The sequence below is a fragment of the Notamacropus eugenii genome, chromosome 3 (genome assembly GCF_028372415.1).
Source record: "Notamacropus eugenii isolate mMacEug1 chromosome 3, mMacEug1.pri_v2, whole genome shotgun sequence".
In the NCBI taxonomy this organism is placed as follows: domain Eukaryota; kingdom Metazoa; phylum Chordata; class Mammalia; order Diprotodontia; family Macropodidae; genus Notamacropus; species Notamacropus eugenii.
Window position 1 is genome coordinate 261,614,835 of NC_092874.1, and position 22,735 is coordinate 261,637,569.

General features: G+C 35.4%; 1 protein-coding gene across 3 annotated transcripts in view; it reads right to left on the reverse strand.

Moving 5' to 3' along the window:
- PPFIA2 (PTPRF interacting protein alpha 2) overlaps positions 1–22,735 on the reverse strand; it is a 684,724-nt gene that overhangs the window by 145,383 nt on the left and 516,606 nt on the right. For all 3 annotated transcript variants that reach the window (XM_072655483.1, XM_072655485.1, XM_072655484.1), the window contains one exon: positions 16,349–16,465. In XM_072655483.1, the coding sequence (XP_072511584.1) occupies positions 16,349–16,465 (117 nt within the window). The remainder of the gene's footprint in view (positions 1–16,348; positions 16,466–22,735) is intronic.

Below are 22,735 nucleotides of genomic sequence, written 5' to 3' on the forward strand. Positions count from 1 at the left end.
GGGGGGGGGGGAGAAATTGTTGGTGAGGTCATCACTAATTTCTCTTTTCCCTTAGCATCTTTTTCAACCTGAATACTATATATTGCTTCCTCAACATAATCTCAATTCAATACAGAAAATATGGGAGGATCCCTATTAATCCAATATAGTTGCTAGGTGCTATGGAGTTTGACAAAATGAAGTGGCTCAAAAAGTCAGAGCATCTGAAGTTTCTTTACTAAACATTTCCCTTTACTTATTTGTAGAGTCAAGCCAGCATGGTGACTTACAGGTAACAAATATTAAAGAAATAATTGTGGAATATTGACTATTGTCACTGTAGAAGGTCTGATTTGGAAAATGTAACAATTGGGAGGCATTAGTGAGAAATGACAGAGGGGGAAAAGGAAGGAAAAGATCGATGACTTGTTTTAATCCAGATATTGGCAAAAAAAAAAAAAAAAAAGCTCACTAGAGGGCAGAAACAAAAAAGACAATTTTGTTACTAACTTTCTAAATTTAATAAATACTTCTAATAAATCGAAAACAATGGAAATTCATGCTTTCATGTACAATTCTCTTTTTTGTCTCCTTTGTATATGGCAATATTCATTTTTTGCTGGTTTTTGCTAAGTTCATAATAAAAAATAACAAAAGACTCTTTTAATTATTATTTAACATTCTCTTGATACAAATCTGGTAAGACTCTGGGATTACTCCATCTTTATTTCCAGCTAGTAGAAACAGAATCATAAAACCCTTCAAAGCACAGCCTAAGTGCCATTTTCTATATTGGATCTTTGCAGATCTCTACCCACTTTCCCATCTTCTTAATGCATTATCCCTACCGAAATTACTTTACATATGGGGCAGCTAGGTTGTGCAGTGGATAGAGCACCAGTGCAGGAGACAGGAGGATCTGAGTTCAAATCTCACCTCAGACACTTTGACACTCACTAACTGTGTGACCTTGGGCAAGTTACTTAACCCCAACTGCCTCATCCTGGGTCATCTCCAGTCATCCTGATGACTATCTGGTCGCTAGATTCAGATGGCTCTGGAGGAGAAGTGAGGCTGGTGACCTGCACAGCCCTCCCTCGCTCAAAACAAAGTCAAGTGCAAGTCATGTCATCATTTCTCTGATGGCATGGTCTTCTTCAGCAACGAAGGATGAACACACCATTCCATTACACACACACTTTGCATATACTTAGAATGTACTTATGTGTATAAATGACATTCTTTCTCCTTCTCCTAGTAGAACATACCCTCCCTGACAGCATTATTGTTGGGTTTTGTCTTTATATCTCCAGTGCCTAGCATAAAGCTTTGCACAAAGTAAGTGCTTAGTTAATGTGGCAGAATTGAATTGGAAAGAAAAGACTATGCTCATATTCTTATGGAACTTATAATCTTGTATACCAGGCACACAAATCATTAAAATCAGTGCAAATTAAGGTAGGATATGATTAAAAGCACCAGGTGGTCCAAGGAGAGGAAACATCAGTGATTTCTGGAGGGCAAGACCCCTTCTCCCTTAGAATAAGGAATGAGACCAAGTAAAGAAACCATTAGTGGGAACTTTCAAGTTTTAAGAATTTTAGTTAGATGCATTTGCAAGGCAGAAAGACGAAAACTAGTTATTTCATCAGGGATTCATTTATTGTCTTTGATTTGAATTAGATTTAATGAGCCAAATGAGTCTGAAACTAATCTGCAAATGGACAGATGTGACATGTAGGATATACACATTTCAGGTCAGCTTGTCATTTAGAAAATACCTAGGTATATGCCAAAATCCCTCAGTAACTGTGCACTCTCACAAAATTTGAGTTTAGATGAACAACATTTTAATATTGCTATGCTTGGCAGAGAACTAATAATGGAAGATCATTTTTAGTCACCTTACTCTTGGTTCACTGATGACCAAGTAAATATCTAAAGAAAGAAGAAGTCTGAAGTTTCAGTGTTGATATGCTATAAAATTCCAAATGGCTTTCTTGAGCAACAGTGATTACCATAGGGTACTGGCTTGAGTATAACCAGAAGGGATATTATATTTGCTATCACTAATAGTTTTTTATCTAATTTCAAAGAAAACCTAACCTAGGGTTCATCTGCCAAGATTTCATAACATATAAGATCCATTTGCAAGTTGCCTGAGGGATCTTTACCAGGATGGGTTCTCATCTGAAAAATAACCTTCCACTCCCCAAATATACAACTACCCTTGGAAATGAAGAAGTAGTCATCTGTTTATTGGCTGCCAGGTCCTAATTAAAGAGAAGAATAGTCAGTGAAAAAGACTAGAAGTTAACCTATCAACCTTCGAAAAATGCTATATTTTAGTAAACATGTACCTTTTTAAACAAGAAAAAATTTAGACTACGGAAATTAGAATACAGAAATTCAGCTATGGATCAGACCTAGAATCAAATGACTCTTGATTTTTTTTCCATAATTAGCTGGCTATGAAATTGCTTAAGGTCATGTTCATGGATTTAATGATTCATTACTCCTGAAAAACAGACAAGGTGCTGGCATACTTAGCCAGACATTTCTGACTATACTATGATCTAAAAATATTTTTGAAATTCTTCAGCATATTTTAAAGTTTTAAACATTAATAGGTTTATTAATTTGGTGTAGAAAAAATAAAGTCATCAACCCTCTTAGACAAATCAGATGTTGCTAAAAATAATCAGGTTTCATATTTAACCAAAAATTCACAAATGATCTCAGATTCTAATCAATGTAAACCAACTTTTAGATAATGAATTTGGAAATAGATGTTCGTCTCTCATAATATTGCAATATTCTTGGCCTAATAGGCACTGATGAATATTTTTTGAACTGAATCAAGGATATAAAAAAAAATCAAGTGAAAAAGACTGGAAATAGTGATTTATTTGGAATCAGAGGAATTTGCCTACAAACCTCACTTCCACCATTTCCCTATGTTATGTTGGGCAAGTTACTTCCTTGGAGCTGTTTTAGATTAGGGCTAGGAGATCCCTTAAATCCATGTTAACTTTAAATCTGTGATCCATGATCCTATGATTATAAAACCAGTCCTGTGAGGAAGATAAGATAGGTATCTTTATCGACATTTTCACACATGAAGACTTCCAGACAGAAAAAGCTTTGGTCCTATCACTTGTGCAAAATATACTGAATTACTCTAGGGCTGAAATATGAATCTATATCCTATGAATTCTATCCCACTTTTTGCAGGGGAGGGGATTGTTTTTGTTTTAGAAAAAGCAAAAAGAAAAGGTACATGTTTACTAAAATATAGCATTTTTCGAAGGTTGATAGGTTAACTTCTAGTCTTTTTCACTGACTATTCTTCTCTTTAGATAGGACCTGGCAGCCAATAAAGAGATGACTACTTCTTCATTTCCAAGGGTAGTTATATATTTGGGGAGTGGAAGGTTATTTTTCAGATGAGAACCCATCCTGGTAAAGATCCCTCAGGCAACTTGCAAATGGATCTTATATTTTATGAAATCTTGACAGATGAACCCTACGTTAGGTTTTCTTTGAAATTAGATAAAAAACTATTAGTGATAGCAAATATAATATCCTTTCTGGTTATACTCAAGCCAGTTTTTGAAAAAGTAAGGGATTACAGTCTTCAGCAAATAAGCATCTTAAATAGTGCCAAAAGAATAGTCTGTAGTGAACGGACAACTAATATTAGAACCAGAAAACCTAAATGTCCCATACTTGGAAAGAACTCCCACCTTACCTTCTTCTCTCAGAAGTCTGTATTTCCTTCAGAATTCTGTATAAGTAATACCTTCTATGTGAAACGTTTTCCAAATGTCAGCAGCTAGTACTCTGTCCTTCCAAACTTACCTGAAATTTATTCTGTATCTATTTTGTACATAGGTAACCTGGGGCTCAAGTCTATTTGCATAATGCATAAGATGCCTTACTGGTTGAGAATGGTTACTTGATGCTGGGCACTTCCTATAAGATAGAGTTAGTGAGAGCCTGGAGGAAGAGAGATCCTGGTTCTTGTAGCATGCAGCTTTCAAAGAGTATAGCCTGGGATGCAGGTGGTCTTCAAGGAGAAGTCCCTAAAGGTAGGGAATTAAGCTTCAAAGAAGTTGAAGCAGAGCACTGCCTTAATCTTTTCTTGTCTAGTTTATCCTGTTATGGGCTTTGGGGATTTTTCCTTCAGTGAAATCTGGGATTCTCCTGCATTTACCTTATTTATGTACGTTATATTCCTTGATAGAACATAAGCTCTTTGAAGGCATTTCATTTTTTTTCCTTACCCCAAACACTTAGAACAGTTTTTGAAACATAGGAATTACTTGAAAAGTGACTGATGATTGTTATAGCAATATGTTTTGAATCTAATTAAAAAATTGCCTTGGAAAGTAAATTTTAAAATTTGGGGAGGGATGGGTGAGGCAAAGAAAAGTAACTGCCTTAGAGCAAGTATGAAAATTAAGAGAAAGGAAATAAACGTTTTGATGAATGATACATTATAAGAATTGAAAAAGAAAAATAAACCTTCAGCCCCAAGAAACATGAATGTAATCACAGAATAGATAATCACTAAGGTTGCTTCATCATCATGATTATCATTGGTACAAAGGCACAGGGATCAATAGAAGAAAAAGCAGCTTGAGAGAGGACCATTCAGTCCTTTGGGTCAAATAACTGTCTGAGATACAAGAGGGAAAAGGTAGATGTGAACCAATAATATAAACAGAAGTAAGATACATTCCAGCTGACAAAAAGTTAGTTTTCTGCAAAGCAACTGATGAGGTTGGTTAACACATAGACAAGAGAGAATTATACAGAAACAGATGTTTCAAAGAAAAGTGATTAGGACTGTGAGAAGAGATGACTATTAATGGCTGGTCCTATCTACAGAGTGCATCTACGTCATTGAAGGTAATGATATTTGTGACAAATTATGTTCAAAGTATTTTGTGTGTGAGACTAAAAGATTCTTCCTATCACCCGAAGAGATTTTAATGGAAGCTGAGGATTCAAAATTAGTTCGGTCAAGTCCTTGCTCTGAATAGGATTCTAGCAGTTCTTTAAGTCAGATTCTTAAAATATTCTAAGTAGCTCATTTTCTATATCTTTATATTTCTCTATATCTAATATCCCACTCTGATGCCTTGTCATAATCCTGCATTGTATATGGGGGCATAAAAATAAATATGTAATATATATGTGTATCTATAAATGTATAGATACACATATATGTTATATGTATATAAATGCATGTGTGCATACACAGTTTAGTTTTAAGTTATTAACACAGAGAATACTTGACATGAAAGACTTTAAACTTTGAATGTTTTATAAGTGATAGTGTCTATTCTACTTGTCTAGTTATATGATTACCAAATGGAACAACTGCCAGGGACAACCTTTATATCTTTAAAAATTCCAGTTGTTTGTGGATTCTTCACATCGCCAGTTGTATTGACTTGTGTTTCTACTGGAATTGGATGACTGTGGAGAAGAGAGGGAGGCTGAGGACTTTGTGCAACTCTGCCTCACTTAAATCCAATTCTCTTGCAAATCAAGATATCTCTCATGACATCATGGGTCCTCTTGGTCCATAATCCTCAAGTGTCCCTAGATTTTGGAATTTTATGTAGTGAAGTTCAGGTCTCAGCTCTTCTTTCCTATTTGGGAATGCTTTGAATATGACTTTGGCATTTAAGCTGCATGTCTTTTGTCTCTGGATCAGTTTGGTTGAATTTGGAGGGAGTCAGAGTTGAGAATTCTATGGAGATCTCTTAAGCCCATATAGAATTTCCATACTGGGATAGAATTAAGTTTGGACCTGAAATTTTCTACTAAACTGCTGCTTCTGCTGTGTCTAACAAATAGTACCTCTGGAAGCCACATGCGGGAGGAGCTAAGTCACTTGTTTGAGCATTCCTTGAGACCATGTGTCCTTCTCTCCACTCTGCATTTTTCATTTTATGGTTGGGCATTTCTGCCTTGTTTTCTACCTCTTATGCTGAGAACTAGAACTATATAGTTATAACTATATAACTATATATGAAAATTACTACTGTCTACATCAAAAAAGGTGCTATGCTGTATAAGGGAAGCAGAATTGCAGTAGCTCAAAAGAAACATGAGATGCACAAATTTAGAGATATCTTCATTTTATGTTCTAGGCTCAGTCCTCAACAAACTGAAATTCTATTTGAGGAGAAAATATGTAAATATATGCCAACCTGCCCCACCAAAAGAAAAAAGTAACTGAAGTGGAGGGACAGTCGGTTCCCTGACTGATTAGAAAGCTGACCTATAATTGGCAATTTCTATACTCTGAGACTCGTAAAGACAAACTCTGCTTTGTGGGGATAAAGTCTGGGTCTCCTGTTGGGAGAGGTGGAGAGGCAAGGCTAGAGATATTAGAACAATACAGCAAGAGAGGACCCAGAGAGACATCTACCTGTACTATATAGCTTTGAGGAATAGGAAAAACCACCCTGGGGTGATCTACCTTTTAGCTAATTATTCTTGCTAAGTATAAATGCTGTGGTATATAGAGAACAGACTCAGTTAGGATGACCAGCATTCAAGCGTAACCTCTGGCACCTAATGACATCAGCTTGGGCAAGTCACTTACCTCTGAGAAACTGAGACAATTTTCTAAGCCTATCTATAGAGAGAGTTGGCCTATGAAGCTAAGCTCCCTACACAAGTGAAATCCACGTGATTAAAAATCTTGCTACTCATTCTAAATTCAGGTTGAAAGCCGTATTAGCACCCTCCCATATGAGAAAGTCCATTGCCTTCTCAGATTCTCATTAGGCATACTCTGGATGTGTGTATGGCGTCATGAAAAATTAGACTTCACTAAACAACAAAAGACATATGCACGGACTACTGTCATAATAATTTGAAGAAAAAAGTCAAACATGACGTGGCAGTTGCTGATTTCTTCTTAGTAACTTTTTTTGGAATAGTGCGGCAAATTCCTAATACATCCCCCCCCGCCCCCCCCCGTTAAAACTGCTCCTTCTTTCCTAATTTGATAATCTCTAAGCAGAACTACTACCTATCGTAATCCTGGTTTAACCCATTTCAGTTCCTTTACTTTGAGTCCTCTGATAGCAGCTCTGCCCTGCAGCTTTGGTACTAGTGGGTGGGGGTGACAAGGTGGAATTTACCTTAACTACTTTTTCCATCAAGGAGACTGATCCACAGATTAGAAAGCATAAAAAAGAAGTACGGACAGAATAAAAACCCAAGGTAAAAGAGGAACAAAGGTATGGTCAGCTGCCCTAAATTCTTTCAGTTCATTTGGATGAGGCAAATTAATGAAGATGCTGAAGAACTCTTAGTTTTGACTGCTCAGGTACTGCCAGTGAGGAATGAAATATCTTGGGTTAGGCTGTGTTGGTCTGGGTATTGGCAAACACTGCCCCAGGCTTCAAAAAGGAAATGGAACCTAACTATAAGCCACTAAAGTTAATAATGATCCTTGGCAGAATTCTGTCATAGTTTATAAATGAACATGTTTTAATCACTCAGAAAACTAGACATTAAAGACTAGGTTTAAGGTTCCTCAGCTATTACTTGAGATTAAATGAGTTGATAAGGACCCTTTTTAGGTCCAAATCTATTATGTCATGATATGAGAAGAAAGATGAGATGGTATAGTAACCAGACAGTGAACCTCTGCATCAGGAAAATCTGGGTTAGAGATTTGATTCTGCATTGGATACAGTAACAGCAACATTGTGCTATTACACACACATACTGTTACTCAGCCATACAATGATTCAAGACAGTTCCCAAAGTCTCAGGATGGAAATGCTATCCACATCCAGAGAAAGAACTATGGAATCTGAATGAAGGCTGCAGCATCCTGTTTCCATGAAGAGTTGGACACAACTAAATAAGTACTGTTTTTCTACAGTCCTTCTCCATAGACATAGCCATTCTGACTTTCTAGTAGCCTATACCATGGTGATGCCCCTACTAGCTGTATTACCACAATACAATTGCTAAAGCTGTCTGAGTCTCAGTTTCCTCATGTGTAGGTATAGAAATAGGAAGATCTAAAGTACCCAACTCAAATAGCTTTCATGAAGCTCAAATGAGATAATGTATATATGATGTTCTTTGCAAGCTTTTAAAGAACAATCTAAATCAATTATTATCATCATTATGTCATAAGATTTAGAACCAGATGGAAACTCTAGGGCCCATTTAATTCAAAGTTTTAATTTTACAAATGAGGGAATAGATCCAGAGATGCTTGCTTGTGTGTGTGGGGGGGTGTCACACAGCAAGTAAGAAACAGAGGGGGAATCTGGGACAATCCAAACACTACCAATGCCCTGCTCTGCTCCAGATGAGTTTATAATGTTTACACAGAATGGATGAGCTATTTCCTTATAGAATTTGTGAGTTAGAATAGCTTTGCTTTGTCATATATAATATATACCACATAATTACATGGTATATATTCATATAAAATCATAGTTAAATATTATATATAATTATATTATACATTATATTTATGTTTACATGTTTATATATTATCCACATATTATGTTATAATATATTACATACATTATCTATATTATATGTATCTATAATTTACTCATGCATGTTACATATTATATAAAATTAGATATGATATATGATACATCTTGTATATATTTGCTATATTGCTATTTCTATTATTAGAACATAAGTGCCATGAGGGAAGAGACTGTCTTTTCTTTGGAATTTTTATCTCTTTAGCACAATTTTTAGCATGTATGATGAATAAATTATTTTCCATTCATTTTTATTCTTTTGATAAGACTGGAGTTCAAGAAAGAAACATTAAGATAGTTTACTTAAATAGAAACAAAATTAAATTTTCTTGGGAAAGAAAGGGCTATGTATTATCAAACGATAAAAACGAATAAATAAATAAAATAAAATGAACTGGAAATGATCAGAGGAAAATCAGCCTAAATGGCTAAATAACTCAAGCATAATAATATAATTATACACAACCATATGCAGCATTTAGTACTGGAAGAATCTCAGCAACCCTTGAGTTCAACCCATATCTGAAAAGGAAGGACCATAAAAATATACCTAACAAGTGATATTCTATGCTCTTAGTTGAATACATTCACCTAAGGAGAACTCATTACTTTCTGAGACAGCACACTCCACTTTTGGACAGTTCCAATTTTTACAAAGTTCTTCCTAGCATCAAACCCAAATTTGCCTCTTTGTGACTTCTCCCCATTGTTCCTTGTTCAGCCATCTGGGACCAAACAGTACATGTCTAATCCTTCTTCCATGTGGCAGCTCATGTAATTACTTAGGTATCCCCTGAGGTATCTCTTTTGCAGGCTAAACATGCCCACATTCTTCAACCTGTCCTCATACCACGTGAATCCAGGCTCTTCACCATCCTAGTTGTTCTCCTTTGGACACTCTTGAGGTTATTATTGTGAAAATTGTGACTCCATCAGTTCAGTCTGTCAGGCAATAAACATTGGGCCTCTACTATATGTAAGGCATTGTATTAGCTCCAGGGGATACAAAGAAAGGTAAAAGCCAGCCGCTGTGTTCAAGGAAATAACAGTCTACTGGGGGAGGCATGAGGCAAACAACTGTGTATAAACAAGCCATATAAAGGATAAATTGGAAATAATTGAAAGAGGGATTCTAACAAAAGGGATATGGTAAAGACTTCTTAGAGAAGGTAGGATTTTAGACTTGGAGGAAGCCGACTGGTGGAGGTTAGGAGTGAGAACATTTCAGGCATGGAAGACAGTCAGTGAAAATGCTCATAGTTAGGGGAGAAGAACAACAGTTGTGTGAGGAACCACAAAGAAGCCAGTGTCACTGCATCACAAAATGCTAGGGGGAAGAGGTTTGGGGTGTGTGTGTGTGTGTGTGTGTGTGTGTAAATCATAAGGACTCTTAAAAAGCTGGTGGAGAATCACGCAGATTTTTTCACATGTGGTCTGTAGCATGGTAGGACAGTCCTCTGAAAGACAAGATTCTCAATGCAGTCCATGAACACATGGTTATTTCCGGATGGCCATATCACATCCTGCTTATTCAGATTCAAGCATGGCTCCCCCACCACACTGTTGAGAAGTTAGTTTTCTGAATCCATATTAGACTTCAAGCAGGAGGTCCTAATGTTAATTCAGCCCACACAAGGGCTTTTAAAATTATTATTTATATTTGTTATCACAACATATTATTATGTGTTATATATTTATTATTATAAAACTGTTCACTTGATAAAAGTGAAGGGTCAGATCAACACATATTCAGGCCCTAACCTGTGTCAAGACTTAAAGACCTTAACTATTACATGTGAGGTATTTAGAGACCCCTTGGAAGGTGATGTGCTGGATAATCATTTGCTTGTCTTGTGCCCAAGTCTGGCATATTTATCTCCAAACTCCACAAGTTAGCAGGACACAGAAAACCTAGAAGTGGTTTTGAAGATAGCCACAGAAATCACTGAAAGATCCCTCAAACATAATTGAAGAAAGGGTTTGAGATCTTTCTTAGTTGACAAGGCTGGATATGTAGTCTGATGCTTTGTTGATGCTTCCTACACTCCAGAAATGTCATTCTAGGTTCTGCCCTGCTTAGCCCATAGAAGGCAGAAAGTTAGGGATGGAATAGCATAGAGGTACCAGGTATAGCAGAAAGCAAGCTAGATGCCCAGACAAAAGACCCAGCTTTGGAACCTGGCTGTGATATCGACTAGTTGTGTGACTGGGGTTGGGGAACCCAGTTTTCTACATTGAGTCTTAGTTTTCTCAATCTGTAAAATGGAATAAAAAAAATTTGCACTTTCCACTTCACAGTGGATACATCAGAATAGTAATTCTTTAGGTACAGATGAGGGAGCTGGTTGGCATAGTGGATAAAACATTGGGCCTAGAGTAAAGAAGATCCAAGTTCAAACCCAGCCTCAGACACTTAATAGCTGTGTGATCTTGGACAAGTAAATTAACCACTAATTGCCTCTGTTTCTTCATATGTAAAATGAGGATGATTATACTACCTATCTCTCAGGATTGTTGTAAGGATCAAATGAGATAATGTGCTTAGCACAGTACCTGGCACACATTAAACACTATAAAAATGATATTATTACTATTACATCCTAAAGAACTATAGAAAAATGAGTGGTCAGGCTTTGATCTGGATTCCTCAGTTGGGTCTATAGTATGGTCCAAGGAGTCCATTGATAAGACAACTCTGTATACATATTTATAGCACCATATTTAATGATAGTAAGGATTTGGCAACAAAGTAGATACCCACCAAATGGGAAATGGCCAAGGAAACTGGGATACACGAATGTAATAGAATATTACTTTACTGTAAGAAAAGATAAGCATGATGAATACAGAGAAGTATGGAAAGATCTATATGAGCTGATGCAAAGTCCAATAAATAGAGAAAACAGTCTACACAACGATCACAACAATGTAAACAAAAAGAATCACTAGAAAAATTACAAGTGGACGTGGCAACATTACAAAGAACAAGCATGATGCCGAAGAGGAGATACGAGAAGATATCCACACTCCACTTTGTAGCGGTAGGAGGTACATGAGTGCAGCACACTGAATATGTTTTCTAGCTTTTTTTTTGATGTATTGTTCCATTCTCATTTTTTCCTACTTTTTTTTTTTTTGCCTTTAAAAAATGTTGTGTTAAGGGATGACTTCTCTGGATAGGGCAGAAAGGGAGAATACAAAAGGGAGTTGTGATGATTTAAACAGACAAAAGGTATCACTAAAAGCTCATTAAAAAGAAAAACGAGTAACCCTTATCAATCACAGCTTTCTAGGAGAATCTGGAGGAATATAACACAGAAGGATAGGTAAGCACATTGAGTTAAAGAAAATCTGTCTTCGTGAATTATCTATATTTTAACCCTGGTATGTTGATATTTCCACAGTGGTAAAAGTAATTCTTTCAAGTATATGAACTCTTACACATTCTTCTATTACAGGGCCCCAAACCACACACACACACACACACACACATGTGTCAGCATACATATACACACATGCATGTTTGTATATCTTTGTATGTGTGTACATTTACACGTACACACATATGTATATAGATACATGCATGAGTGTGTGTGTATATATATGTTGCTAAAAGACATCTTTGTAAGTTTCATGAAGGTTTGATTAGTCTAATGAATAAAATCATATATTAATATAAAATAAAAAATATATAGTTACATATACTAAAAATTTCTAAAATGAATAAAATAAACAGGATTAAAAATAATTATATTGAAATATAATCACAAAAATATTTTACTAACAAGTTCATGATGACAGATTAAGAATCCATGTTCTAGAATAACTGAGAATTATCCAGATTTTGGATTTAAATATATATTTAAGACATCTGAAAGGTTTCCTTCTCATGTTTTAATGTACTTGCCTCCTCCCTCATTTTGGTATTAATCACATTTTGTTTTACTTTGTATAGTGATAATCACTCACTATTTCAAAGTGGGTTCTCATAAGATTATTTTTATAACCAGAGCTCTCAAGCCACTGACACAAAATATCCCCTACTGGCAAATACTCCTGCCTCACTGTATAATTTAAGTGACTTCCCTGCCCTAACCAAAGGCTAATGGTTGTGATTAGGGCATTCTAACCCACTTTCTTGACAATTCCATAATATCCAACAACAGTTTTTCTAAGCCTCACTTTTCAATTTGTGCAGAAATGCCAAAAGCCTCCTACAGACTTGTAACCTTTATTTGCAGGAGGGGTGCGGAGGAGGGGGCAGACTAAAAACATCTTCTTGCTCCCCCCATGACTGTTCTCTACTTATTGAATTCATCCTGACACTGAATTTTCAATTAGGTTTTAAAAGACAAACCTGAAACAGTGTCTGTTGTTGGATCAAAAAAATTAAAATATTTCTTATGGTCTCCTCCTGACATAATTTTGAGGAGTTAAAATAATATACTTTCTGGGACACTTGTTTCTATGTTCACTATTGAGCCTAAAGAAACATCCATAGGAAGAAAAAAAAAGAAGAAATAAAGGCTTGAAAAAGATGCGTATTCCTATTCCAAATTCCTACCAGAGTATTTCTCATGATCTCCAGTGAAACTGTGAAATACTTAATAATTTAATTAAATTCATTTTGATAGTCAAAATAAATAGGTATCAACATCATTAGGTGCAGAGACCAAGAAAGACTTTATAGCAAAAATCCAATATGTTTATAACTAGGGAAGGATGGTCAAAACTTTGCTCTAGTTTATGGAGTCTAGCAAATGCTAGAGCAGGGCTCAACAGCACAGAAACAATAGTAAAGACCTAGTTAGCAAGCAGTAGTATTAGTCTAAATAGAAGTTACCAAATCCTGGTCCCATGGAAACTCAGTGACCTCCTCAACAACAACTTTACAATACTTTAAAGGCTCAAATACACCACATCTTTTTTTTTTCTTTGTAGCCTATAGTGCCTGTATCAAAGTATGTCACATTTTACTTACTAAAAGTAGAATGAATAACTGCTTTTTCAACTCACAAACAAGATTAACATTCTAAGTCAGAACTCTCCTAAAATCATTCTGCCAAAATGCATATACATGGCTATTAGTACTTTCAATTTTTTATAGAAAGGAAAAAATTATTCATGATTGGATAAAATTACCTTCATACAAGTACCTTTAATTAAAACACTGTTTTTCAAGTATTATTATTTGTTCTTTAATTTGTAAATGGATACATCTTTTCTTGAGACCATAATGACAGTTAAATAAACAGTTTCTCCCCTGGCCCAAAGAGTACCTCTCCTCTCTTTCCTAAAAGAAACAATTAAAACAACCTCTACAATAGAATAAGTGGAATTCATAGTGCATGAATGTAGTTTACCATTTTGTAAGAGGAAGGGAGTGTGTTTTAAAAAGGGAGTGTGGTTAGTCATCTGGCACCAAACTTGGTCATGGCATTTTGTCTAAATTCTATTTTCATTTTACACTGCTGATCCCTTAGGCAACTGTAGTCATTGTGTATGCTGTCTTTTTAATCCTGCTTTCTTCAGGCTTCATTAATTTGTGGAAGTCACCCCATTTTTTCCAAAATGTTCATGTTCATCATTCAACATTACAATATTCAATTACATGGGACAGCTAGGTGGTACAGTGGATAGAGCACCAGTGCAGGAGTCAGGAGGAGCTGAGTTCAAATCTCACCTCAGACACTTGACACTCACTAGCTGTGTGCCCTTGGGCAAGTCACTTAACCCCAATTACCCCATTCTGGGTCATCCCCAGTCATCTTGATGAATATCTACTGGATTCAGATGATTCTGGAGGAGAAGTGAAGCTGGTGACCTGCACAGCCCTCCCTCACTCAAAACAAAGTCAAGTGCAAGTCATGTCATTATTTCTCTGATGGTAAGATCTTCTTCAGCAATGAAGGATGAACACATACCTTTCATCTTTGTTGTGTGTGCGTGTTTTTACATAACTCTGAATGATTTTCCCAACCAGCTGGACTAATTCTAACAGTGTAGACATTTTCCCATAGCCCCCTACAATGCATAGATTCTATTGATCTGTACTTTGTCCTGTTTCTAATATGTTTATGCATTTTTGTAGAATTACCTAAATATGGCATTTAAGCTTTTGTATCCCATCTCTCCCCCTACAGGTCAGATGGGCTTGACATACTATATATTCAGTCCTAATTGCTCTTAGATTTCAGATATTCTTCCAATCTTTTTTGTGCCTGACGCATAGTAGGTGCTTAATAAATTCTACTTGACAGACTGATTGTCACTTTGGTATTTTTTCTTCCATTTCTGCATTTGAGATACAATTATGTCAATCTCTTTTTAGAGGATTCACAACTCTAGAGACATTCTCCATCATTTAATTTTTTTATTTAGTATTTTAACTTAAAATTTTTAAAGCAGTAATTTTTCTTTCAGAAATACCTCATATTTTCCACAATATTTGAAATGGTGGCGTATTATCAATCACATAAGATAGTTCTTTAAGTATCTCAGGATATGGATTTTCTGGGTCTACATACATCAGTTTACTAAGAGTAGCTTTAGAAGAACTCTGCTTATTATCATTTCACTTTTCTTGAATTTCAACTCCCGATTAAACATTTTTGTTACATTCTTCCAAATCCAGAGATCATCCCATTTCATCATTTTATTTTTTAATCAAACAAAGAAACCTGGGAAGACTTGCATGAACTGATGTGTAGTATTTTCTTCTGAAGAATACCTTGTATAACATTTTCTAAATAAATTTGAAAGACTTAAAAGCTCTGATCAATTCAAAGACAAATAGTGATTACACAGAGCTCATGCTGAAAACACTACTTACTTCTTGACAGAGGGAAGGGACATAAGACGTAAAATGACAAATAAAATTTGGACAAGTCCACTGTGAGATTTTGTTTTGTTTGACTATGCATATTTGTGACAAGGGTTTTGTTTTAATTTCTTAGTTTGGGGAGGATATAAGGCAGAGAAAATAAATGCTATTTTAATTAAAAAAGCTTTAAAAAATTCTTCTTTTTAACAGAGAAGTTCTTCATCTGTGAAATGGGGAAATTAACCTGTAGAATTTCTATAAAACAATGAAAACCTTAAGGTACCTCATTCTTATTTCTTTTTAATTTGGTTTCAGAAAGAAAGTCTGAGGACCAGTCATTATTTCATCACTATTCTATCAGTGTTACTATCATACAAATGCATAAAGAACTGCTATTTGTAATTAATTCATTATTATTATTATGTATACACATAGTAAGATAAAAACAGGCAAGGTGCTTGTGATTGCATTGACAAAGGTCACTCCCAGATGAGGAAACTCCCTCTGTCGATACAGGCTGCCAATCTATTTGCAATTTATATGAAGAGAAAGGTATCTATAACCTCAAGAGGTAAAGTAGCTCCCCTACAGCCACACAACCGACATGGGACTTAAACCCCATCTTCCCAACTCTATGGACTGTATACCATATGCTTCCTGCAATACATGGTAGGTACTCAAAAAACACTTTTTTAAGGAATAAAAATTCTTGCTTATTTTTTCCTTCAAATTTCAAGATCAATTGCTATTTGTCTTAGTTTCATGAAAGCAAATAAATGACTCAAGTTTTTTTTCCCTCAATATATTCAAATAAAATTAAACTATTTGCATGATGTCTTTATATTTAAGTACAGAAGAAGAGGGGGGAAAAGTATCGTGGGATTTTGGTTAGAAGAAGCCATGAAATATACACTAAACACTTTTTATAGCTAATGTTTATAGCAAATGCTATGGTAGGAAACAAATCCAATAGAAGAATAAGTAAGGAATGTCTAACCTTTTCATGGATTTTCTGGCCAGGCTCCATCCCCTCCATATGTTCTGACTCTGTGGACCCTTCTCCAGATGCCATCTTTCTTTGAATGTGAGCATTTTGTTCCCTCAAAGCAACGATCTGCAAAATAAAAGCAGGTAATTTTTGAACAGAATATAAAGGTGCAAGTGACAAAAAGACTGGCTCAAAAACATTGATAAAATCTGGAAAACATTATTGGATAGTCAGAAATTTAACACTCAGTTCATTCCTATTATACCTTTAACGATTTTCCTAGGAGACAACATTGTTAATTCATTTTAATACTAGGTCTTGCACACACACACACACAGACACACACACAATATATACATATGTATGTATATATGTGTATATGCATATCCTATGAAAAACTCAAGGTCCAAGGCAATTATGAATTTTTTCTAAATAAAAAGTTAATATTCTTAAATACTACAGCATCCACGATTAGTTTCAGGGTCTGGTTTGTATACCCAATGGCTTTTCACTAAGAAATGACTTTTGCCCCTTCCCCCCCCCCTTTTTTGTCTTTCTTCATTGAATAAAATGGATGTGAACGTGAAAGCAAAGATTATAACAACTAGTATCAGGGCATATAAGGCTAACATAATCAACACCATAGAAATTTGATCGAAACCAGTTTTGAAAAGATAATAATCAACACTGGTGCTAAAACTGTATCCTCCATTGCTAATGTAGTACCCATTGTTTAGATGGCATTAGGATTGTCCCTTCTAGATTTGCTTTCAAATCCTTCCTTAAATAAGAAATACCTGAAAAATCTAGAGTGTTCATTCTTTTAAAATCTTTTTAAAAAATCTTTTAAAATCTCACTTTCATAGCTTTAAATGTCTTGGCACTGAGGTGGCAGCATGGTGCTGGGGAAGAACCACTGGATTTAGCATTAGAAGTCCTGGGTTCCAATCCTAGTGCTTCTACTTAAAAAACCACATGAGCTGGGGAAATATCCTCTAGTACCTGACCTTCAGTTTTCACATCTGTAAAGTAAGGGGACTAGATTATATGACCTTGAAGGTTCCATCCAATTCTAAATCTAGAGTCTGATGAAGTTGAAGGAAGCCATCAGTTATTCATCTCCAAATTGATACAGTCTTAGCGAGAATAATGTTAAGGATGAAGACTATATTCTCAAGATTCATATTGAATATACAAACTCATTTGCTATCTAAATGAATGCTGTTAAATTTCTTCAGTCATTACCTACTGTCTGTATCATTGGCTCTTCAGTGAAAATTTAAATCACAGTAGTATCACAAAATGTGTTTAAGTTGAAATAGGACATGATATAATATTAGGTATAAATATTAGGGTGAACTAACTTGATTATTACTGCAACATTTTAAGAATTAATTATTGTATTAAAAACAATAGAGAAATCAACGTAATAACCTAATTTAGGATACTGTTTAAATGTGAAAGTTTTTCAAATCTGATAATCCCACCAGCTGACAAATATATGCCTTTGAGCTACCATCATCAATGAGCTATCATGAAATTTATGCTTATAAATAGAAATAGCTACATTATAAATCAGAGTTATGGGTAACTCAAAGGGCAATGAAGAGATACATGATGGGAACAAATAAAGGGAAGGTATTTCCATGAATTTTCTTTTTCTTTTTTTTTTCTTTTTGGCAGTGCAATTGAAGTTAAGTGACTTGCCCAGGATCACTCAGCTAACAAATGTCAGATGTCTGAATCATATTTGAACTCATGTCCTCTTGACTCCAGGGTCAGTGCTATATCTACAGTACCACCTAGCTGCCCTCATTTTTTTTTTCTGTACAGATAAAGAGAATAACAGACACTCGAATGAATGTGTGCTCTCATTAGTTTGGACATTTCCTACAACAATGATGATGACAATCCACCAAGATTTGCCCATCCTATGGGAGTCATGTGCCTGAAGGCTTTCCTCACTTTCCTTTGACATTATGAGCATACTAAGGGGGAAAATGAGCACTTCACTAACCCTTACCACCCACCAATCCATCTTTTTATGGTAACAAGTTTGACAACTATAAGCAAAGCACTTCAATCATCTGTTCCTCAGTTTCCTCATCTGTAAAACACAATGGGTTAAACTGCCTGATCTCCAAGATGCCTTTCAAGGCTACTCACTAGTGGTTTTCCCAGCTACACCTGCTTATACTTCCAGAATTCCAACTTATTCTTTAAAACCCAACTCATATGCCACATCATGTGATAGCCCTCTTTGCTCTCCCAAGTTGGTCATGACTCTTGCTCAGCTGGGGCTTCATATAGTATTTTGTTTATATCTCTCATTCACTTATCACATATTTTCAAATAGTAAATAATGATAAAACATTTATTAAGTACCTAGTATGGGCCAGAAACTGAATATACCAATTTATATTATCGTTTTTTATGTATATGTTGTATCTTACTAGTAGACTTTGAGCATCAAGATGGCAGAGTCAGTGAGTTGTCTATATGGTTGAATTACCTTAACAATTATTACTATGTTCACAGTGGTGTGTGGGGGCACACACATGTATGTGTGTGTATAGTACACATCATGTCTGCATATATGAATGCACATATAAGCCCATGTGCAGTGCACACACAAATGCATGTGTATATATGCCAACATGTGTATATATTTATGTTATATAATAGATGGATATAGATATATAAATTTGGATAGCTATTTTACACTTGCAACTTTCAAAAGAGGGAAACAAGGAGCTTTTACTTGCTGCTTTTTTCTATAACTACCATTAATAGTCATCTGTTCAATTAAACATTTTAGGAAGGATATTGATAAGGCAGAGAGTATACAAAAGAAGTTGACCAGGTTGGTGAGGAGAACGGAGATCATATTATATGGGCATTGAATGAAGGAAATCAGAATGTTCAGATGTATAAGAGAAAATCTGATGGGTGGGAGGGAGGCTAATAATTACTTTTAAGTACCTGAAAGGCTGCCATAAGGAGAAGAAATCTGATCTGTTTTACTTAACTACAAAGGTAATAAGAGCAAAAGGTGTGAACTGAAGAGGGTGATATTTGAGCTTTATGAAAAGACCCCTAATGATCAAAACTATCCAGTAGTGTAATGGGTTTTCTCAAGAAGTCCACTAACCCTGGAGTTTTTCAAGCATAAGACGGATGATTGCTGTCTGGGACTGTGCACAAGGAAATCCTGGTTATGCAATGGTTTCATTAGATGGTCTCTGAGGGGGTCACTTCAAAATCTGAGATTCTATAATACTTGTTTGCTCAATGAAAAAGTTAATGTAGTAATGACAGGGTGATTAGTAGGAAACTTCTTGGATAATAACATTTTTTTTTTCCCTTTAGGAAGCACATCATCTTGAAAAATAACTAAAATGATCCTAATCTGTCATCTTGAACTGAAAAATAAAGGTTGGTAATGAACTTTTCAAGATCCTAGCTACTAGCCATATAATTACAAAGTTGGAAGAGAATTCAGAGGTTACCTGATCCAACAGGTACCTGAAGTAAAATCCCTTCCACTACATATATACATATATGTATATACATATATATATATGTATATACATATATGTATATATGTATGTATACGTCTTCTACAAGAAAGCAGTCAAATATGCAGATCGCTCCTGAATGTACACAAACCAAATCAAAATATTGCAGTTCTTTTGGTTTTTATTACTGGGCCTAGAATCAGGAAAACCTGAGTTTAAGTCCAGCCTCAGACATTTACTAGCTCTGTGACCCTGGGCAAGTCATTAACTCCATTTCCCGCAGTTCCTGCATCTGTAAAATGAGCTGGAGAAGGAAATGGCAAAGCACTAAAGTATCTTTTCCCAAAAAAAACCCCCAAAACCCACAAAACCCTCCAAATCAGTTTAGAAAGAGTTGGACAAGCCTGAAATGACCCATTAACAATAAAAGCATTTATACAGTACTTACTATGTGCCAGGCACTATGCTAAATACTTTATAATTATTATTTCATTGAGGCCAGATTTGAACTTGTTTTCCTAACTGTATCCATTGTGCAGCCTGGATGCCTAATTGGGGAATGCTGTGAAAAATTAAATAAAATACAATAAAACAGAGGTAATATTACATTTTAAAATTAATTTAATACGTATAGATTAGCAGCCCCTGTTTTTATTTTAATTGGGCACCACTGTTCTATAACGTCATAAAATCTCTGTCTTCAATGATATTTAGCTCAATACTTTCAAAGCATATTTGTTTTCAGGTCTAATAATGAATAGTAAAAATAATGTTGTTCAGTCATTTTCAACTTTGTCCAACTCTTTGTGACTCCATATGGGTTTTCTTGACAAAGATATTGGAATGGTTTGCCATTTCCTTCTCTAGCTCATTTTATAGAGGAGGAAACTGAAGCAAACAGGAAAAATAATAATTACAGATAACATTTTTAAATTGCTTATTAAGAGGCATTATACTAAGCACTTTATAATTTTTATCTCATTTGATCCTCACAGTAACCCTGGGATATGGATATTATTATTTTCCTCATTCTATATATGGGTAAGGAAGTAAAAAAGTGTTAAGTGATTTACCCAGGATTGCACAACCAGTAAGTGTTTGAGGCTGCAATTGAACTCAGGTCTTGTTGATTCCAGACCCAGAGTTCTCTCCACTCTGCCACATACCTGTTTCTTATATATGTCAAAATGCAACTTTTTGTAATTTGAATTCACTAGTTACAGTTCTGTTTTTTTGACATCATGTAAAACCAAATCTAATTTCTCTTCCACATGACAATATACTTATTTTTAAATACAAAATACCCATATAAATATTTAGTAAACTTAAAAATACTTATTACTTTTATACTTATACAAAATACTTAAAGATAGCTATCATGTCCCCCTAAGCGTTTTCTTCATGTTAAACACCAATTCTATCCAATTAACAATAATAAAGGAACTTCAAAAAAATTAGAGATTTGCTTTTAGGATAGATCGTGCTGTGGTAGAAAATTAAAATCAGTGTTCCTGGTTTCCCATGTTAATACTCTAAGGAAGACCTGAGTTCCCTTTTTCAGGTCTAATAATTATTAATAATAATGTTGTTCAGTCATTTTCAGTTGTATTTGACTCTTTGTGAGCCCATGTGAGGTTTTCTTGGCAAAGATACTGGAGTGGCTTGCCATTTCCTTTTTCACCTCATTTTATAGATGAGGAAACTGAGGCAAACAAGAAAAAATAGCAAGAGCCACTAACTTATTCAGTGATCTTGGGCAAATCTCTAACCTCTCCAAGACTGAGATTTTTCATTAAAAACAAAAAAGGAAAAAAAAAACAAAAACAAGGTGTTTTGCTTCAGTAAGGTTCTTTGCAATTAGAAAACTTGTTGTGTTTGTCCTTCATCGCTGAAGAAGACCATGCCATCAGAGAAATGATGACATGACTTGCACTTGACTTTGTTTTGACTGAGCGAGGGCTGTCCAGGTCACTAGCCTCACTTCTCTTCCAGAGCCATCTGAATCCAGTGACCAGATATTCATCAGGATGACTGGAGATGACCCAGGATGCACTGGGAGGCCAAGGTCTATGCGGGTACTCAGAGTGAGACTGAATAACTCAGCTCCTCCTCTCCTGTGTGTCTCCCCCTCCCCTGCCTTCTCCTCTCCAAAGCAAGGTAAATTTGGATGATCAAAAGATGCCCAGCTGAATTAGAAAACTATGTGACTGTCAACACATTTTTATGTTACCAACTTGTTAATTTTTCTATGAGAACTGAATTTGTGTCGTATATAGCATTATGTTTTATTCGCCTTAGAAAAAATTCTTATATATTCATACTCTGAATGTTATCCTCTTTGATTGTTAAAATTTTTCACATTCCATCTAAACAAAGAACCCAAGATGTCTGAGATTAACAAGCTAAATTAAGGAAGAAATGACAATAATCTCTAGGGTTAAGTGAGTTGCCAAAGGGTCACACAGCTTGTCTCAGGCCACATTTGAACTCAGGTTATCCTAACTCCTGGGCCTGTTCTCTCTCCACTATGTCACCTAGTGGGCCCAATAATCAGCCCTTCATAGTTGATGACTACAGAAGGAACAACATTTCCATAAGAAATGATAATTCCAAAAAATTAATCAGGCAATGGAAACAAAGCATCAATTGTTTGTTTAATCATTTTTCAGTTGTTCCCAACTTTTTATGACCCCATTTTGGGGTTTTGTGGGCAAAAGTGCCAAAGTGGTTTGCCATTTCCTTCTCATTTTACAGATGACTAACGGAGGCAAATGGGTTTAAATGGCTTGCCCAGGGTCATATCGCTAGTTAGTGTGTGAGATCAGATATCAACTCATGAAATTGAATCTTTCTAACTCCAGGCTTGGCACTCTCTCCA